The sequence below is a fragment of the Hemicordylus capensis genome, chromosome 2 (genome assembly GCF_027244095.1).
Source record: "Hemicordylus capensis ecotype Gifberg chromosome 2, rHemCap1.1.pri, whole genome shotgun sequence".
Taxonomy (NCBI): Eukaryota; Metazoa; Chordata; class Lepidosauria; order Squamata; family Cordylidae; genus Hemicordylus; species Hemicordylus capensis.
The window spans coordinates 141,971,219-141,993,179 of record NC_069658.1 but is presented as its reverse complement, the minus strand read 5'-3'; the positions used below and the strand labels follow the sequence as shown (position 1 = coordinate 141,993,179).

Sequence of the window (21,961 nt, the reverse complement as noted above, 5' to 3'; positions counted from 1 at the left end):
TAAAACCAATCATTTTTCATGATGAAAAACCGCATTTTTCTAATTAATTACATCAGTAAAGAAAAATATCTAGAGCAAGATAAAGCAAAAAAAAATCAGACTCAAAGTTGTAAAATCTGATCTGATCAGCTTCTTGTAAGTTACATATCAAGAACACTATAAGTCAAATCCAGAAAATGGGAACAAAGTTTGATCATAACGGATATTATAATTTATAAAGGGTTCCCAAACACACATGAATGATTCAGTAGACATACCATGTACATAAGCCAAGACTTTTGAAATTGAAACATAGTCCCACACTTTCAAAAACCAATCATTTAAGGAAGGGATTTCCAAAATGTGCCAATTAGATGCATATATAATCATAGCCGCTGTAATCATGTATAAACACAATTCGTTTGATTTGGCAGGAATATAAGTTTTTTTCATACTTAAAAGAAAAAATTCTGGAAGAAAGGGAATCTTAACTTCTAAGATTTGTTCAATTTTCATATGAATTTGTTTCCAAAACTGTTGAGCTTTACCAAAACTCCACCACATATGGTAGAATGAGCCTAAATGTGAGTTACATTTCCAACATTTCTTAGAGAAAGAATCATCTATTTTATTAATAGTCAAAGGAGTTATATACCATCTGAAGAACATCTTATACCAAATTTCCCTTAGATTGGTACACAAAGTAAATTTCACATTCTTTTTCCATTGGTATCCCCAATCAGAGAGATCAATCAATTTATTAAAGTTCTGCATCCATTTTATCATACATTCTTTTATCTGCTCAGTCTCCATTTCATACTCCATTTCAGTAATAGCTTGTAAATTCTGCCTAATAAATGATCAGTGTTTCGGGTGATTAATTCTTCAAAGTTAGTCAGATCTCTAAGTTTCCCAACTTGTAACTGTAACTCTTTCCGAACTATTGAACTGATCCGAGCTTGTTGGAACCAGGATGCTTGTTGAGTTGTTTGCCCACAAAAAACTGATTTGTCCAGAGCTAAATATTGGGCCAAACATTGTAAGGAGTATAGACTACCTCTCCAAAAATTATACTTAGAAGAAAATTCTTCTTCATGGAAATAAACATTCATTATTGAGGCCAAAGGTAATAATCTAGGACGTATTCTTTTCTGATATTTATCCCAAACATAAAAAAGACTGTGTCGGATAGTATGTTGTTGATCTGGATCGAGATCCGTTGATACCCATAAGAATGGGTTCTGCGCCTGCGCAGGAGTCACGCGGTAGCCATGCCTGAGCTTGTCGAAGCGCCGAAGCCATGCCCCTACGCTGAGCGTTCTATATAAGGCGTGTCTTTGGCGCGAAGTCCCTCAGTTCTTTTCCGACCGCCTTTGCGTTTGGACCTCGGTCTGCCACCTCAGCTGTTGGAAAAGTTCCTCTCTACATTAAGAACGAGTTCATCCTTTACTGACTGATTTTTGGTTTTGACGACGGACTGGAAAGCGACCTTTGTTTGGAATTTGACTCGGACTGACTTCTCGGCTTTTCCCGGTTCTCGACGCGGACTGACTGACGACGATCCCGGCTCTTCGACCTCGGAACGGACTCCACTACGAGTGTGAATATGACTGAGGAGAAAAGATCTTTTAAATGGTGTGAAGGCTGCAGGGCGAAACTCCCCTCCAAGGACCTTCACGACCTTTGCTTATTATGCCTCGGTGAGGAACATAATGTCGCCTCCTGCAAGATTTGCCTCTCTTTCTCGAAGCAAACGAGAAAAAACCGAGTGCTACGCCTTCGGGCCGCTATTTATGACGAGGTTCTGAGCCCCTCCACTCCAGGTACTCCTCGTCCCTCGACATCAACTTCGTCTTCAAAATTGCCCCCGAGGGCGGAGTCGGCACCTCCATCAACGTCGAGCCGCCACCGAAAGTCTTCCTCAGCATCGAAGAAAGTTGATTCTTCGAAGCCTACTTCGATGCCGAAGAAACATTCTAAGTCGAAGGAATCTCCAGCTCCTTCGCGTGTATCCAAGTTATCCACATCGACATCGAAACCGGTAAAGTCAACATCGACGCCGTGTACATCTTCTTCGTCTTCCCCATCGAGACCGGATCTTCGTTCAAGGGGACGTAACGACTTTCCTTCTGGGCGTCGAAACACAGATCGGCTTAGTTCTCCACCTAGAAAACGTCGAAGATCCCCGGACCTGCCTCCTCGTACTCCATCTCCACCAAGAGTATCGAAGTCGTCAGCTTTACCATCAACATCGGGGATTCCATCGACCACTGCAGTGCCACCAATGACGACTGATCAGTCGGCGCTACCTGCTCCCTCGATGTCGACAGCTCAGTCGATGCCGACAAATCCTTCGATGTCGACGGCTCCTTCAGCATCGACAGTTGCCTCGATATTGACTCCTGCTGTTCAACCGGTGCTTGCCTCGACGTCGATTTCGATGCCGATTGCTCGAGCTCTATCGCCAGCTCCGACCCCACTACACTCGGCTTCGCCATCTACACCGTCGGTCGGTCTTCTAGATACTGTACTGCACACCCCGGTCCTCACTTCTCAGGCGACGCCACGCTGCCCACCTCCTGCTTTCGAGATCATAGACGTCGATGCCGAGGATATTCTACCATCAGCGACTTGCTCACTGCTTTCGCTATTGGACTCAACGTCGAGTAGACGGACAACCTCTACCTTTAAGGGTTTCTTGCCAACAGATGCAGGCCCATCTCAACCTTCAGTCTCCACAGCACACTCCTCCAGACCTCAATCCGCCAGCCAGGGACGCTCCCCGCTAACATGGCACACCTGTGAATACCCCCAGGATCCCATGGGTACAACTTCACCTGGAGAACCATATGTGTTTGATGACACCGGGTCTCAACGATTGCCACTGCGTTCTGTGTCTACTGTATCTACCCAGACGCAGTGCCCAGAACTATTTCACCGCGCTTCACAGACTTTTCCTATGAGCACAAGATCTGCCTCCATTCAGACAGATGTCCTGCCACACTCATCTGTCAGCACTGAAGAGACACAAACCATTGCTCAAACTAATGTAAATGAACCGTCTCCTTGCTCCCCCTCTGAATATTATGGTTCGTCCGATTTTGAGTCGGATTCGGATGAGGACAGTAATATTGCGGATCCTCCAGTGGATGTGGCTCCACCCACGTATGTATCTCCGAATGATGAGCTAAAAGCTTACCACAAGCACATTCGTGCGATGGCGGATTCCCTGGGGCTGGACATTCGCTCTCCTTTGGCGACAATAAATGATCCGGTATACAACTTTATGCTTCAGTCTCAATCTACCGCTCCAGTGGCACTCCCTATGCTACCAGTGATCACTAGGGCGGCTAAGTGCGCTTGGGAAGTACTCCACACCTCCACGCCAACTTCCAAGAAACTTGAGAGCCTCTACCGGGTACAAGATAAGGACAATGAATATTTGTTGAAGCATCCGGCGCCCAATTCTCTTGTTATTGATTGCGCCACTTCTTCTAAGTCAGGCAAACGCCATACAGTTCCTCCGGATAAAGAGGGCAGAAAACTAGACCTTTTAGGCAGGAAGGTGTATTCGACTTCGTGCCTTTCGATCAAAGTGGCCAACTATGCGGCCTGCACGGCCAAATACACACATGGCCTCTGGGAACTTTTGGAAAAAGACCTGGAATCTTTGCCTATACATGAGTTTAGGGCTAAGTTCCGCCAGACCTTGGAAAACACTGGGGATTTGACTCGTCGCCAGCTAAGCATTTCTAAACACCTAGCGGAAAGTGAGTCCAGGGCCATGACAGCAGCTATCACTCTACGCAGGCATGCTTGGTTGCGGTCCACTAATCTCCAGATGGACATGAAAGAAAAGATCGAAGGCCTCCCTTTCGATGGCTCCGGTCTTTTCAGCACCACCACAGACGCCACAATGGAACAGTAAAAAAAATCCAAGTTCACGGCAAAAACCTTCACCGCTGCCCAATCATCCTCCGGGCAGTCATCAAGATACCGACCCAATTATAGAAAATACAGGCCCAACTATCGAACCCAAGATCGCTGGGATTTCAGAAAGCCATATACCCCATATCAAAAGCGAGCCTACCAGCAGAGGCATAAAGCTTCTCAACCCCAGCGTTCCAAGACGCAGGACAACCAAAAGCGTCTTTGAAAATTGCAATTGCCCATTGACACCTCCTCCTCTCTCCCTTTCCCAGCCAGCGCGGGTACCGTCCTCACCACCGACTATTCTGTCCCAGCCAACCATCAGGCTGGCCAGCCATGTCCCCGCATGGCACCACATAACATCAGACAAATGGGTCCTGAAGATTGTGAGCTCAGGCTATGCACTCGAATTCAAGACCATTCCTCGGTTTATGGGGATGAAGCTCACTCCTGCATCGGATCTCCTGAGGGAAGAGGTGAAGGATCTTCTTTGCAAAGGGGCAATATCCCCGGTGTCATGGGCAGACAGGCTAGACGGGTTCTACTCCCGTTACTTCCAAATTCCCAAACGGGATGGGGGTATACGACCCATTATGGATCTCCGTCGCCTGAACAAATTCATTCACGTCCGAAAATTCCACATGATGGCGTTACAGCACATCCTACCTCTCCTTCAGGGAGAAGAGTGGCTTGCAACGCTGGACCTCAAGGACGCCTATTTTCATATAAGTATTCGACCTTGCCACCGAAAGTACTTACGTTTCACCGTCGGACGGGAAGTGTACCAATACAATGTATTGCCCTTCGGACTGTCTACCGCACCGAGGGTCTTTACAAAATGCATGGCTGTGGTGATTGCACACCTACATACCAGAGGGATTGCTATCTATCCATACCTAGACGACTGGCTTCTGGCAGCAAAGACCAAAGAAGAGTTACTTTCGCATATCCGTTATGTGATAGATCTTCTCCACGACCTAGGTGTTCAAATCAATTGGAAAAAGTCACATCTACAACCGGTTCCGGTTATCTCCTACATAGGAGCAGTTTTGGACACCAGAGTGCAGAAAGCGTTCTTACCAGAGGACAGGTTCAACTGTATTGGAGACCTGATTCGTCTCTTCCAGCAACAACCAACCCAACCAGCCCTTGCCGTCCAACGCCTTTTAGGGCTGATGGCTTCGTGCAATGCGATTATACACTTCGCTCGCCTAAAAATGCGCAAGCTTCAACTATGGTTTCTTTCTGTCTTTCACCCATGCAGGGACAATCAAGACAAACGCTTACTAATGCCTCCTCAAGTCCTTCGTTCTCTAACGTGGTGGACGCGCCGAAACAATCTGCTCAGTGGGGTCCCCTTTCAAAATCCCTCCCCTACTGTCTGGCTGACCACAGATGCATCTCTACAGGGTTGGGGTGCACATTGCAACGGGCACAAGATCCAAGGCAGGTGGTCTCCTCAACAAGCCCTACTACACATAAATTTCCTAGAGCTACTAGCAGTTTTTCTGGCTCTGCGAGCTTTTCTTCCAATCATACAAGGCCAGATTGTTCAAGTCCAGCTCGACAACACAACTGCACAAGCATACATCAACCGTCAGGGCGGAACGGTGTCCCGGAGCCTGTGTGCCCTCAGCGTCCAGCTGTGGCACTGGTGCATCCAACACCAGATTGCCCCTGCAGCAGTACACATCAAAGGCCTGGAGAATGTATTAGCCGACGACCTCAGTCGGGTCTTTTTGAAAGATCACCAACACGAATGGGAACTACATTCAGAAGTCTTGACCCCGCTCTTCGACCAATGGATGTTTCCCTCCATAGATCTCTTTGCTTGCTCCACGAATACAAAATGTTCCCGCTACTGCTCGAGAGCGGGCCACGATGCTCGTTCTCTAGGGGATGCTTTTCAGCTGAACTGGTCCGAAGAGACTCCGTACATGTTTCCCCCACTCCCACTGATACCCAGGGTAGTGGCACGTCTGCTGTCTCAACCGACCGACGGGATCTTGATTACCCCTTGGTGGCCAAGACAACCTTGGTTTCCGCGGCTACGCAGACTGTCCAAGAACTGTTACCACCACTTACCTCAGCGCCTAGATCTGCTGACACAAGACGACGGCCAGATCTTGCACCCAGACGTACTCACCCTTCATCTGACCGCCTGGTGGATACTCTCCTAAGACGAATTTTGCTCAACCAACGGAAGGCATCCACTCGTAAGAATTATCAGAGCAAATGGCACCGTTTTAAAATATATGCAAGGTCTAGAGGGTTTTTACCCAAGCAGGCTTCGATCAAGGAAGTCTTACGTTACCTAACGATACTAAAAACTCAAGGTCTTGCAAATGTCTCCCTTAAGGTCCATCTGGCTGCCCTCTCCGCACAACACCCGGGCAGTGATGGAAAGACTTTGTTTTCCCATCCGTTGAGTAAGGCCTTTCTAAAAGGTCTCTCGAATGTGTATCCGCCAGTTAAGCCTCCTGTAGAACCATGGAGCCTATCTCTGGTTCTTTCATCCCTCACTCAGCCTCCTTTCGAGCCCATGGCCACATGTTCATTGAAACTGGTCTCCTGGAAGACTGCTTTTTTGATAGCAATTACAACTGCTAGACGAGTCAGTGAACTCACAGCACTCAGAGTAGACTCCCCTTATACTATCTTTTATCCAGACAAAGTCCGAATGCGTCTGGATCCTTCTTTTTTACCTAAAGTAGTGTCTTCCTTCCACCTCAATCAGGATATAATCCTGCCTACGTTTTTCAGACTTCCTTCCACTTCCTTGGAGAGATCCTTGCACACTATGGATGTACGCCGTGCTCTGCTGTTCTATATGTCCAGAACACAAGACTTTAGAGCCTCCAAACGTCTCTTCGTGTCTTACCAAGGCTCTTCCAAAGGTTCCCCAGTCTCCAGACAACGACTGTCGAGATGGTTGGTGCAGGTGATATTGTTCACATACAAACTACAAAACAAAGCACCTCCAGAAGCTATACGGGCCCACTCCATTAGAGCCCACGCTTCCTCGGCTGCACACCTAGCAGGGGTTTCTTTCACGGACATCTGCAAAGCAGCTACATGGTCCTCTGAGTCCCCGTTTATCAAACACTATGCCATAGATGTACGTTCTGCTGCAGAGGCTTCATTCGGGAGAAGCATCTTGAAAAGGGTGCTGCCTTAATTCCTACTGCTCCCCTCCTCCTTTTTTGGAGCTCGCTAGACACCCATTCTTATGGGTATCGACGGATCTCGATCCAGATAAACAGGTTGCTTACCTGTAACTGATGATCTGGTAGAGATCCGTCGATATCCATAAGACCCTCCCGACCTCCCCTCTGCAGTAGGACTACCTTTATGTGCATTGCGGTGTGCAGCCCTTTGCAACGTCCTTTATTGAGCACTTACCTTGGATGAACTCACCTTCGTCTTCTGGATGGTCGTCCTCCACGGCGGTCGTCCAAGAACTGAGGGACTTCGCGCCAAAGACACGCCTTATATAGAACGCTCAGCGTGGGGGCGTGGCTTCGGCGCTTCGACAAGCTCAGGCATGGCTACCGCGTGACTCCTGCGCAGGCGCAGAACCCATTCTTATGGATATCGACGGATCTCTACCAGATCATCAGTTACAGGTAAGCAACCTGTTTTATCTCCAAATCTTTCCTCGAACCAGAAATCCATAAGTAATTCTGCAATCCTCTAGTAAGACCAAGTCCCTCCATTCGAGTAAAACTTCCGTAAGGGGATAAAATGCAATTCGAGATCCAAGTCAAGCTACTAGCGTGATAATAAAGTTTCAAGTTAGGAACTCCAAAACCACCTCTTTCTTTGGAATCTTGCATCACCTTAAATCGAATCCTGGGTTTTTTAAATACAGTAATTCCAGATGAATGAATTGAGCTGGCTCTGCCGTTTATTCAATATCTTGTCATCTATCTTTATAGGGATCATTTGAAAAAGAAAGTTCATCTTAGGTAATATGTTCATTTTTACTGCAGAGATTCATCCAAGCCAAGACAGAGTCAGCCTTTTCCATCTATCCAGATCAGCCATAATTGATTTCCAAATTGGAACATCGTTATTCTTAAACAAATCTTTATTGCTCCTTGTAATATTAACCCCCAAATATTTTATTGGCTTCTTCGTTACTTGTAATCTTAAAACTTTAGAGAAGTATTCTATCTCTTCTGAAAGATTCCATGTCATGATCTGAGCTGTTTATACTTGCTCTTGAAACTTTGGCTGCTAAAATTAGACAAGAGTAGCAGATTCAAGGTATCAAATTAGGTGATTGTGAACATAAAATAAAACTATATGCTGATGATGTATTGCTTACTGTCACGCAAGTCAAAGACTCCTTGGACACATTAATGACACAGATACATCAGTACGGTTCAGTTTCTGGCTATAAGATTAACAGCTCAGTTTCTATTAGACTGCCTATGTGCCTACACCCCGTAAACTTAGCTCCACAGTGTCATTTGTAATAAAATGCCATAACTGTTTTGAGCTGTATCATGATCCATTGCATTCATAATGAATGGGTTCTGTGCCTGTGCGTGGACCTCATGGATAGATTGACTAGCTCCTCAATACGCTTTCAACTGCCCTGCCATTATTTTCGGCAGTTGGGGCGTGTTCTTGCTCAGTTTCTATTAGACTGCCTATGTGTCTATACCCCGTAAACCTAGCTCCTCAGTGTCAATTGACACAAAAATACAAATTGCTTAAAACGGTAAAGGACAACAGGACTGTAAAAGGATAACGAATCTCTAAATGATTCAAACAAGAAGAAAGAAAATGGAGTGTACCCCAGACTTGTCCGGCAGTGCACGGATTAGGACTACTGCAAATGACCAAAGGACTGATTAATGACTAATTGAAAGCCCAACGGAAAAGCAGGCAAGCAAACAAGAAATTCAAGGGGCAAAGCACCGCAGTGGCATCAAAGCCAGCAGTAAAAACAACTTTCAAATGCTGCACAGAATGCTGGGCTAAGCTACCGATGACGGATAGCCATGATGTGTGCTAGCCTTGCTTAGGGAAGCAGCACAACCTATCGGCTTGAAAGAAATGTTGCTTGTTCTCAAAGCAATCACTGAAGAACTGAGCACTTTGTCTACGGGCAGCCTTATATGATGAGGCACTTCGACCACTGGTGCTGAGACCAGCGTACACTTCGACATAGAGATTGATGTCTCAGTACCGAAAACACCATCAATGTTACCGATAAGAGCACAGCCTTCGACAACGAACCCTATATGATTTATGCCTACAACAACAAACCCAATATGGCTAATGTCACCATTGAGACACACAGGTGACCATGCAGGGGTGTCGAAAGCCATTTCTTTTCTTTTTTTTTGCAAGACAAGGTGCAGGCTATGCCCCACGGAAATCACCAGTACAGTATGCAGCGACACAGGGCTTGACAACCTCCAGTATATCAGGAGGTGCACAGTGTGGCCAGATCACGCATAGTTGTGGATTCAGACACACCCCTGCAGTGATCTACCCTGCAGATTATGCAGAATATCAAATATGGAAATTTCATCAAGAAGCTTTGCGCAACATGCAGCAAGCAGCACTACGTGCTCTTCCAGAACCAGAGAGCCAAATACAGATCCCACAGTAACATCTACTGCTTGTTAAACTTCATCACCTCAGCCACAGCCAGCCAAGCCATCACAACCACAGATTCCAGCACAGCACAGGCAGCAAAGAACAAAACACTCCCTATATTATCCCCAGAGGACGAGGATGATGATGATGAGGGAGATGGACACACCACAGGTTCATCTGAAATGGATTACGGAGGGGGTGATGATCCTGATCCCCCAGCAGAGGTGCCTCCTAAAACTTCATTGTCACCCTCAGAGGAGCTAAAGGCCTATCATGCACAAATAAGAGAAATGGCTGAAGCTCTGGTTTTAGAATTGAAACAACCTGTGGGTAGAGCTAAAGGACCATATTGTAAAGGTCTACAATATGATGGCTAAGGCAAAAACATCGCACCCAGTGGCACTTCCCATGCTACCTGCTATTATGAAGGCAGCTCAGTTGGCATGGGAGATGTTGCAAACATCAACACCAATGCCAAGAAAATTAGAAGGATTATACAGAGTACAGGAAGAGGATAACACTTACCTAATGCGCCACCCTGTGCCAAAGTGCCAAATACTTTGGTTGTGGAGTGCACAGCCTCTTCAAAAGGGGGGCAGCGACATACTACTCCTGCGGAAAAGGAAGGGAGAAAAATATATGCTACTTGCAGCTTATCTATAAAAATAGCAAATTATGCAGCATGCCTTGCCAGATATGAACATCATTTGTGGGACATGTTTTTCTACGATTCCACCACAATGGCACTGGAAGAATTTCAAGACAAGTTTGCACAAATATATGAAAAGACAGCAGCTGTGACTAGTCAACTGCTCAGCACTTTTAAGCATTTAGCAGAGACTGAATCTCTGCTAAACTCTGAACTCTGCAATAGAGTTCAAGACTTTGCCTCCATTTCATGGGGTAAAGTATATGAAACCAACTCCAGTGCTTCTGGAAGAAATACAATTGCAGAAACAAGCAATTGTGCCAGTGTGGTGGATGGAGAGATTGACTGGTTTTTACTTCCAATATTTTCAAATCCACAAGAGAATTGGGGATGGAGATACATGCTATAATGGACTTGCGGGAGCTCAATCAGACATGCAAGTTCAGGATGACGACATTGCAGGGAGTTCTGCATCTTCTAGGCAAACAGGAATGGGTGGCTACGCTAGACTTGAAAGACGTGTATTTCCATGTGAGAATACGAGAGACTCATCACAAGAATCTAAGATTCACAGTAGGTGATGCAGTGCACTAATATACAGTTCTGCCTTTTGGGTTGTCAACTGCACCACGGGTGTTCACAAAGGTGATGGTGGTCATGGTGGCATACTTAAGAACGGAGGATGTAATGATCTTCCCATTTTTAGATGACTGGCTCATGGTCAGCAACGACAAAGAAAGGTTACTTTTGCAAATCCAGTTTGTATTAAGTCTATTGGAAGACCTAGGCATCAAAGTCAACTGGAAGAACTCACACTTAGAACCACAGAAATGGATAAGTTACATAGCTGCAGAGCTGGATATGCAATCAAAGAGAGCTATTGGACAGATATCAGCAAATCAAAGACCTAACACACCAGATCACCTTAATACCTCAGCAACCAGCAAAAGTGATTCAGAGACTGATGGGGTTGATGGCATCCTAAAACGTCACAGTGCGCTACACAAGGCTGTGGATGTGGACCTTGCAAATGTGGTCTCTAAGAAATTTCCGTCCCAAACAGGACAACCAACAAAAGTTACTCACTCTGCCTCAAAGAGCGATAGATGCACTGGGTTGGTGGACAGAGCGCACACATCTACAAGCCAAATGCTGTTTGGACCCAAGATTCTCACACAATGAGTGACACTGGATGCTTCTCTTTGGGAATGGGGTGTACATTGTGCATAGTCAGTGGACAAAGCACCAAAAAATGAATGCCCATGTTTCTGATAGTACTGTCAGACCAATCTAACTGCATAACCCTAGTATTTATTATTTATTAAAAATATTTATATTCTGCCTTTTTAGCAAGCTCAAGGTGTCTTATAATATTCAGTTCGAAGCAATACAATATAATAGGTAAAATACACAATAAATCATACAAGAATTTCCAGAGGATCCATTTTCAAATACCAAACTGTACATAACATGAGGGACTTATTAAGAGAACTAGTATTTTTAAGCCCGTTATGATAACGGGCGCTAGCTTTCTATCCCATCTTTTCTGTCTCTCTCTCTCTCTCTTTCTGTCTCTTTTTTCCCCCCTTGTCCCCTCTCTTTTTTTGTTTTTTGTTTTGTTGTTGTCTCTGTTTTTGTTCTTCCTTATTTTGCTTTTACTTTTTTTGGGGGGGGGGTGGATGAATAACGGCCAAAATGGCCCATGAGAAGGTGGCCGCCCCCGCCTATCGCCCTCTCACGCACCCAGCTGCCGGAGCCCACCTTACCCGCTCCAGCTCGAAGGAGAAGAGAGGAACTCGGGAACAGAGCTACTCTCTGTGTTAAGCTGCTGCCTATACTGTCACAATGGACGCAATAGGCGTCTTTGCGTCCATAGCGGCAGTTTGAGCAGTGACTTAGCTCCTCTCTTTTCCCTCGGGCTGGAGCGGGTAAGGTGGTCTTCGACAGCTGGGAGGGCGATAGGCGGGGGCGGCGACCTTCTCATGGGCCATTTTGGCCCTTAATCTTTTTTGGGGGGGAGCGGGGAAGGTGATTTTGGGCAGCTGGGAGGGCGGGTGAGCAGGCGGCGGCGGCGGCTGTGAGCGGGCGGGGGCCTCGTTGGCGGCTTCGCCGCCACCTCGCCCAGCTTAATTTTGGGCAGCTGGGAGGGCGGGTGAGCAGGCGGGGGCGACAGCTGTGAGCGGGCGGGGGCCTCGTTGGCGGCTTCGCCGCCACCTCGCCCAGCTTCCCTGTCCCCCATCTTGGTCTTCCCCCGTCGCCATTGCCCTTGCCTTTTTCAGGGCGGCCGCTTCTGGTTGCCTCGGCCTCCTCTCGCCGTGCCGCAGCTCATGGCCGAGGCGGCGGCTCCGCCGCCGCCTCGGCCACTTTCCCCCGCCGCCACACACCGGCTAATGGCCGCCCGTGGCTGTGGGACACTGGTGTCTGAGGTCCTGTGTCCCTTGGGCTCTTCTGGGCCTGCGCTTCGCCCAGGGAGGCAGGGACGCAGATCCCCAACGTTCCAAAGCCACGGCCACTCACTTAGCCTTTTATTATATAGGATGTAAAAGCAGCTCTAAGTGAGTTTAGGTGACAATGGAATTGGGGCACAGAAGGGACAAGATGGACCTCATGAGTGAGAGAGTTCCTTAACCTGGATGCTGCATGAGAAAGCTGTCTACCACATGCCTACCAGCCATCCCTCCAATAAAGATGGCACATACAAAAGGGCCTCTCAGATGACTGTAAAGAGTGGGCAGGTTCAAGGAGGGAGATGGTTCTTTAGATATTTTAGGTGTTACAAAGAATTTGAAGGTAATAACTAGCATGTGGAGTATATGTAGGGAAATTTAGAACAGTGTGACATCATGAATGATAAGTAACACTAGATGTTATGGGGTGGGGCAGGGGAAGAGTTAGGTACACACTGGCCATTTTCTATGGTGCATGTACATGTAATAATAATAATAATTAATAATGATGCATGTAATAATAATGCATGTGGAGTACACAGTTAACAATCAATGGCGAGACACTTGGACAGGTTAGAAGAGGCATTTTCCAAGGGGACTCACTATCCCCTCTGTTGTTTGTAATCGCCATGACCCCACTTTCACAAATATTAAACAAAACAGGCCTCGGATACCAAACATCTAAAACATCCAGTAAAATCAACCATCTGCTGTACATGGACGATCTGAAGTTGTATGGAAAGTCCCAGTCAGAAATCGAATCACTGCTAAACACTGTCCGTATATTCAGTAGCGATATAGCAATGGAGTTTGGACTAGACAAGTGTGCTGCATTAATAATGAAAAGAGGAAAGATAACAAAAACAGAAGGAATAGAACTGCCCAATGGAAGCAAGATCAAGAACCTGGAAGAGAAAGAACCTTACAAATACTTGGGCATTCTCCAGGCTGATAACATCGCACACACTGAAGTTAAAAGAAAAATGGGAAGAGAATACATCAGGAGAGTTAGAAAAATCCTCAAGTCCAAACTCAATGGCGGGAACACCATACAAGCCATAAACACCTGGGCTATACCTATTATCAGATACACGGCAGGAATAATAGACTGGACCCAGGCAGAGCTAGAGACGCTAGATCGTAAGACCAGGAAAATAATGGCAATCAATCATGCTCTGCACCCCCGCAGTGATGTTGATAAGCTATACCTCCCTCGCAGCTCAGGTGGAAGAGGAATGCTACAAGTCCATCAAACAGTAGAGGAGGAGAAAAGAGGCCTTGAAGAATATATCAAGGACAGTGAAGAAGATGCACTTCAAATGGTCAATAATGCGAAACTATTCAACACCAATGAAAGAAAGCAGGCCTACAAGAAAGAACAAGTCAAGAACCGAGCAGAAAAATGGAAAAAGAAGCCACTGCATGGTCAATATTTGCACAATATAAGTGGAAAATCAGACATCACCAAGACCTGGCAATGGCTTAAGAATGGCAACTTGAAGAAAGAAACAGAGGGCTTAATACTGGCTGCACAAGAACAGGCACTAAGAACAAATGCAGTAAGAGCAAAAGTTGAAAAATCAACCACAAACAGCAAGTGCCACCTTTGTAAAGAAGCAGATGAAACAGTGGACCACCTAATCAGCTGTTGTAAAAAGATCGCACAGACTGACTACAAATAAAGGCATGACAAAGTAGCAGGGATGATACACTGGAACATCTGCAAAAAATACAAGCTACCTGTAGCCAAAAATTGGTGGGACCATAAAATTGAAAAAGTTGAAAAAAATAAAGATGTAAAAATATTATGGGACTTCTGACTACAAACAGACAAATATCTGCCACACAATACACCAGATATAACTGTAGTCGAGAAGAAAGAAAAACAAGTGAAAATAATCGACATAGCAATACCAGGGGATAGCAGAATAGAAGAAAAAGAAATAGAAAAAAATAACCAAATACAAAGATCTACAAATTGAAATGGAAAGGCTGTGGCAGAAAAAGGCCAAAATAATCCCAGTGGTATTTGGCGCCCTGGGCGCAGTTCCAAAAGACCTTGAAGAGCACCTCAACACCATAGGGGCCACAGAAATCACCATCAGCCAATTACAAAAAGCAACTTTACTGGGAACAGCCTATATCCTGCGACGATATCTATAACAATTGACAATAAAATTCAGTCATCCCAGGTCCTTGGGAAGGACTCGATGTCTGGATAAAACAAACCAGTCAATAACACCTCATCACTGTGTAAACAAGAAATAATAATAATAATAATAATAATAATAATAATAATAATAATAATAATAATGGCTGAATTTTATCATCAGTACTGTTGGTTATTATAGATATCGTCACAAAATATAGGCTATTCCCAGTAAAGCTGCTTTTTGTAATGGTGATTTCTGTGTCCCCTATGGTGTTGAAGTGCTCTTCAAGGTCTTTTGGAACTGCACCCAGGGCGCCAAATACCACTGGGATTATTTTGGTCTTTTTCTGCCACAGCCTTTCAATTTCAATTTGTAGATCTTTGTATTTGGTGATTTTTTTCTATTTCTTTTTTTTCTATTCTGCTATCCCCTGGTATTGCTATGTCGATTATTTTCACTTGTTTTTCTTTCTTCTTGACTACAGTCATATCTGGTGTATTGTGTGGCAGATGCTTGTCTGTTTGTAGTTGGAATTCCCATAATATTTTTACATCTTCATTTTCTTCAACTTTTTCAATTTTATGGTCCACCAATTTTTGGCTACAGGTAGCTTGTATTTTGGGAAGGACTCGATGTCTGGATGGAACAAACACCAATGACAGCTGTCTGACTGTGTAAACAAGAAATAATAATAATAATTCGATTTCTATACCACCCTTCCAAAAATGGCTCAGGGCGGTTTACAAAGAGAAATAACAAACAAAAAAGATGGCTCCCTGTCCCCAAAGGGCTCACATTCTAAAAAGAAACATAAGACACACACCAGCAACCGTCACTGGAAGTACTGTGCTGGGGGTGGATAGGGCCAGTTACTCTCCCCCTGCTAAATAAAGAGAATCCCCACTGTAAAAGGTGCCTCTGTGCCCAGTTACCAGGGGGTAACATAATGTAACATAATTTGAGCCAAACATTACGTACTTTTGAATTACACATTGGTAAATTAATACTGGGAAATATGAAACACAATAGATTAAATTATTTTTATTTGTTCATTTAAAGCATTATTTTGAGTATTTTTACTCCCAGGATAGCTTATAAGCAATAAGTTGGATCCAGCATATCCCCTTCCTGTCATAGGAGGAGCTTCTTCTGGAGGAAGAGCTCCTTCCTTCAGAGGAGGGTCTTCCATTGAAGGATGGGAACATTAGATCCAGTCCACTACTGAATCAATAAAATCACAGTTTGACACCCCCACACCCATTTTATTGAATATATGACACCTATACTATATGAGTTACACTGTTTGCCAATTTGTTTCCAGGCAGAATTCATTATGTTGGTTATTACCTGGCCCAAAGCAATGTCAGGCTTTAAAGATATCTCGAGGGCTGTCTGTGTCCATATGAATCTATCTGGCATTAAGATCTGCATCCCAGACCTTGTTCTTCGGGCTGCCTCTTACTCAGATTCATTTGGTGGATACCAATGACAGGTCCTTTTCTGTCATAGCTCTGGAAACTCTCTTCCTTGGGGAGATATGGCATGTTCCCCTACACTAGCAGTTGTAAAACGAATTCACTCTCTTGTAAATCTTTTATCCTAAAAGCTGGTATGTAAATATAGTACATGAATTCTAATAGATTAAAAAAGCAAAACAGAGGCAAACCCAAACCGAACCAGATGATATTAAAACTTCTGGAAAATTTTTTTTAAAGTATTTGCTGGATCAATAGGGTAGGTTCCAGGTGAGCCACCCTAGAGAAGAGTTTACATTATAAGTATTGCATTGGATTTCGACAGTTTCTTTCAATTGATTAAGTACTTATCAAGCATTGGTCGTGTTCTTTCAGTTAATAAAGTTAGTCTGAGTAGCAGCCAGCTAAGATTCTTGGGTGTGCATGCTCCCAAAAACTGCATGTGTGGCAGCAGAAATCCCAGTCGGAGGAGCAGGAAGTGACCATATGCAAGGCAGAATTGTAGTTGGGTGTTGCACCAAGCCATCATACAACAGATCTAAAATTGCCAATGTGAACTCAGTACAGCGTCCAATTATGATTTTGCCCTTGTACACAATTACTTCTCAGTCCTCCAATTGGGATTTCCACTATTACATGACCAGTTTGGGGGAGCACACAGAACTCAGTATCTTAGGTGGCTGCTCCTTGGACTAACTTTCTTGATTATGAGAACATGATTATGAGAACAGTTTAATTGGTAACGAACTTTTCATAAACGTTCTATAAACGGAGTGAGTCTTGTGACTCATTAAAGACTAATAGCTGTATGCAAAACAAGATTTCATGGGCTAGAGCCCACTTTTTCACTTGCATCATCAACTGATGAATGTAAACAGTGGTGACAAAGGGGTATGAAATGCAAAGGACAGCAATTGCAGGGAAATAAGAATAGCATTGTATTACTATATGTGTACTTTAGGGCTCTGTATATCTGTACATCTGGCTCTACCTAAAAGAGATACATTTGGGGCACATACGTGCATGCTCCTCCCCCTCCTCTGCCTGTGTGCAAGTCAGAACAATTCAACTTCTGTTTGCGGTGAGGGACAAAGTAAGATTAGCTGTGGCATCCAAACTTACTGATCTTGGTTCATTCTAACCTTATTGCTTGAAATAAATTGACATCTGAGCAATAACCTGTTTGTAGCAAGTTTCAGGTCTTGGTTTATTTCAAGCAATTTCATTAGAATAAAATCAAGATAAGTCAGTTGGATATCATGACTGATCTTGATTGTTTCTAACCATCTGGGGTACCTGGGGTTCTCAACCTGTGGTACCTGGGGTTCTCAACCTGTGGTACTCTAGATGTTGCTGAACTACAACTCGCATCATCCGCAGTCACACTATATTTCTACACCATCACTGTTGTAGTTGCAAATTTAGAAGTGCAGGTATTCTCCATGACAGCCCCCATAACCATGCACACCCCAATGCCCTTGCCCCATAATCATACTCCCTACTATGGGTATACCCCCCAATGACCTATTTATATTATTTGCATTTTAAATGCAAATAATAAAGTTTTATAGTAATTTTTGTATTGTTTTGTCTGCAAATATGCAGGCTATAAAAACCTCTTTGAATAAAGAGAAGCTTGCCCAAAATATTTTGAACTATACAGGTGTTCCCTGTTATCCACAGTCTCGTGGATCACCGTTTCGTGTATCTGTGGTTGGGTCTAAGAGACCCAGTTTCCTTATTCATGTTTTTTTAAAAGGTAAAATTCACCTATCCGTGGTTCTGGGTGGCTGGGAATAACTTCTGATGTCATTTCTGATTGCCATATTGCAACACAAGCCATTTTGTGGCTCACTTTTTCAAGGGAAAAAAATCCCCCTGAGATTTTGGCAAAAATTCACAAATATCTGGAGGATTTGTGAGTTTTGAAGGCCATACTGCAGAGTGGGAGGTCTTGAGAGCAAGGTACTGTTCTTTATTCCCTCTATTTCTGCTTTTTTGGCCCTTTTTTAGCTTAAGGAACCTAACCCTTTTTAGCTTATGGAACCTAACCCGCACAGCAGCAACTTCCGGTCTGAGGAGGCACCAGGGGCAGCAAGAAGGTACGCTGCTGCCCTGCTGGACCATTTTAAAAGGCAACGCCAGCGGGGGAAATGCAGCGGGAGGGGTAAGAGCACCCTTCCCCGTCCTTAAAGAGACACCCCCCTTCGAACCAGCAGGTGCCGATTCCATGCACACCACTACCATCAGCCTTTAACAGTTCTTTCTTTGTATTTACTTGTGGGAAAATCTCATTGAAATCTGTGGGAATTACGAGAGACTGTGGTAAAGTGTGCCACTGAGTCGGTGTCAACTCCTGGTGACAAAAGAGCTCTGTGGTTGTCTTTGGTAGAATACAGGAGGGGACACGCAGTATGAGAGGATGCCTTTCAGCATCTTCCTATATTGCTGCTGCTCGATATAGGTACCAGCGGGGATTCGAACTGGCAACCTCATGCTTGCTAAGCAAGTTATTTCCTGCTGCGCTATTAGGTGGCTTGGACTGTGATGTACTAAGACAGAATTGTGTATTCTGGTGTTCTTTTCCCTCCAGCTTTGTTCGTCTTGCTGACTACCTTATAGTAAACACCTTGCATGTACTGGCTGTAAAATCTGTCTCTGCCCTTTTGACTTACCTCACTGAGAAGCTGAAAAAGACACCTCCTTCAGAGATCATTCAGAAATGGAATACAGAGGAAGTAGTAGAAGTTGTGGAAAAGAAGGTAATTTCACTCAGAGCTACTGCAAGATTTTTCAGAAGCTTTCCTCTGCCATATTAGTTCATGTTCACTGTTGTTTGAACGTTTAAGAAAAGTGGCTGACATCCTAACTAACAAGGCATGTGAGATAGGAGGATCTGATTGGATGCAATCTGTGCACAACTCCCTCAGGCATCCACATGTGTTGCTGCACCTGAGGGTGAAACTTCCTCGCTCTTAACACTCCAGAAGCTTAGAAACATGTTGCTTAGTGACATGTTTCATCTCTTTTAGAGCACTTCAGGAGCATAGCAGAGCTGGAAGTTTCACCCTCTGGTGCAATAGCACATTCAGAGGAGGACTGGAAAAGTTGTGCATGCTTCACCCTCATGTCCCCACAGAGCCTCCTAACGCATATGCTTTGTTAGGATGTCAGCCAGTGACTTTATTTAAAACAAAAATATTATTTCCCACTGATTAATAGCAGTATTTTCACATATATATGTGGTATAGGAAGAAACGAAATAGTTCTTATCCTTGAAAATGAAAGCCATTTGATCAGCAAAGGTGCAAGACACATTTTTCTAAAAATGTCCTGTGTTGGTTTTATTCTGTACCTGTGTGAAGCAGAAGTTGAAACAAATAGTTTTACTCTTCAGATTTCATTCATTGGGTTTAGCATTTTCAGCCTATATACAAAAATACTAATTATTGCTTTGTAATACAGAGAAAAAGCAAATCAAATCAGCTTATTTTACATTATGGTGATGATGAATGCATCTATAATTAGGCTTCTTACAACTGGATAAAAAAACACAAAGGATCGTGCCTGAAGGCTCATAGTGTAAAATATAAGAACGACACAACTAGCAAAGGGGAATAGGAAGGAAAGAGACTTAGAAAGCCCAGCAAAACTAATATTTTAAAAGTCACAGAAAGTCCGAGGAAACAGTAAGTCTTACAAAGTAAACTGAAGGTACAGAATGAATATTGGTAAGAGGAGAATGAACAAGTATTGAGGAAAATAAAAGAATACATCTTAAGAAGATTTGGCAAAAGTTCAAGATATGGGATGAAAAAGATAAAGTGGAATCAAAAGTAATACATAGATTACATGCTTGAAAGGAGAAGTGAATTGAAACACTATCAACGTTAACAGAAAAGGAGAAGAAATAGAGGGATGTGGGTGACAAACATGCAATTCAGTTTTGCTAAGATTAAGTTGGAGATTAAGTTGATTAATCCAAAATGTTATCGTGGAGATATTAGACAGAATGGAAGAGGACAGTTAGGAACAGACAGATAACATCATAAATTGTTTGCACAAAAGGGGTTAGAAAGGCCACAGGCAAATGGAAGATAAAGGGATGAGCGAGACAATTTTAATAACTGCACAGATTGTACCTAGAAGTAGATATAATCCAGATCCCACTGAAATAAAAAGCAAAGTACCCATTGATTTGAATGGCACAGATTGTACCAAATATGATTTCATGCTTATATCTTATATATTTCTAAAGTAGTTATAGTATATTCTGCACTATAGTAAAGTCTTACAATCATCATTGTGATATAGTATGTACAACAGTATCTTGGAAGATGTACATTAAATGCTGGGAAGTGTAGTTTTTCCCAGCACTTTTGCCATAGAACTCTGTGGGGAAGGTGCTGGAAAGGACTACACTTGCCAGTGCTCTGTACACCTTTCAAGGTGGCACTGGGGGTTGACAGGGCTCTGTTATTCTTACACCCATCCATCCACTCCTGCTCCCACCCCTGATGCTCAAAACTGCACAGCACTGCATGAATATGGGAAATGACCCTCACACTGGAGGGTTTTTTTAACCAAAGTGGTCCTGCTTGAAAAATAGTGAAGATAACTGACCTGTGGAGTTTTTCCACTGTAAAAACAGACACCCCACCCCCAAGGTCTATAACAGGGCTGCACAACTTCAGCCCAACAGCTGTTTTGGGGCTACAGCTCAAAATCTCCAGCCATAATTTCCAGCCACAGTGGTTAGTTAGTAGCCAGGGGTTATGAGAGCTCTAGGCTTACGTCTGTAGGAGAGCCGAACTTGTGCAGCCTTGTTCTAGGATATAGGAGAGAGAAATTAGTGAGCTGGGAATTGTGGGATAGCTAGAACTTTGTGGATAGACAGTAAATAGGCTAAACTTTGCTGAGATTATCTCAGTGTTCTGTTTTTTAAAAATATATAAAATAGGTGTAATTAAAGTGGGCCATTCTGTTGAAGCCGCCTTATCGCAGATGTCAAGTTCAATTTTCCTGTCTGCATTCTGACAATGGGAAATGGGCGGCTAGGGCACTGTTAACTGAGGTAGTTCTGAAGAAGTGTGAGTGAGACTCTTTCTGCCTTGACATATAAGATAGGATGGGGAAGGGGGAAGAAAAGGATGCTACAGTCCTGAAGAGGCTTACTCAGAAGTCACTGCTTCTCCCCAACACCTGTTCTATCCACCTGGCTTTCCTCATGTGTCCATTCCATGTCTCTCCTCCCCCATTTCCCTGAGAGTTCACATTCCATAAATAATGGAATAGGCATTGTACTTACAATAGAATCCATTAGGTTGTTCCTCCTGCAAATGTCAGAGTACTGGAAAATGTGTCAGCATTCTGACTTCATTATCAAAATGGTCACGTTCTGCATAACTGTTCTGGGACTCGCTAGCCATAGTCTTTAATGGGACAAGAAAACCTTGCTCAAATCTTCACCAAACCACAAAAAAACAAACAAAACAAAAAACAAAAAAACAAAACAAAACCCACACCTTTAGGCAAGTCTGAACAGAGTACATTAGTCATTTTCACCAATTGTTAAAGAAATATCAATGTTCAGCACTTTAAAACTTGCTATATTTGTGGCAATTTTCATCAAATTGTTTTGAAATTAGGCACATTTGTAGACCTTGTCTAGTAGATCATGCATGGCAAGTTTCAAGTTATTTGAACAAATGC

General features: G+C 43.9%; 1 protein-coding gene across 8 annotated transcripts in view; it reads left to right on the top strand.

The window, feature by feature from the left end:
* The window catches only part of DNAH6 (dynein axonemal heavy chain 6), a 353,767-nt gene that overhangs the window by 20,555 nt on the left and 311,251 nt on the right, over window positions 1–21,961 (top strand). For 7 of the 8 annotated variants that reach the window (XR_008315406.1, XR_008315407.1, XM_053291993.1 and 4 more), the window contains one exon: window positions 18,843–19,011. Coding sequence is in view for 5 of the 8 variants with exons in the window: in XM_053291993.1 (XP_053147968.1) it covers window positions 18,843–19,011 (169 nt within the window). In the remaining 3 variants the exon portion in view is untranslated. Of the gene's footprint in view, window positions 1–18,842; window positions 19,012–19,918; window positions 19,939–21,961 lie in introns of those variants that run through there. The other variant, XM_053291998.1, reaches the window with a different exon arrangement.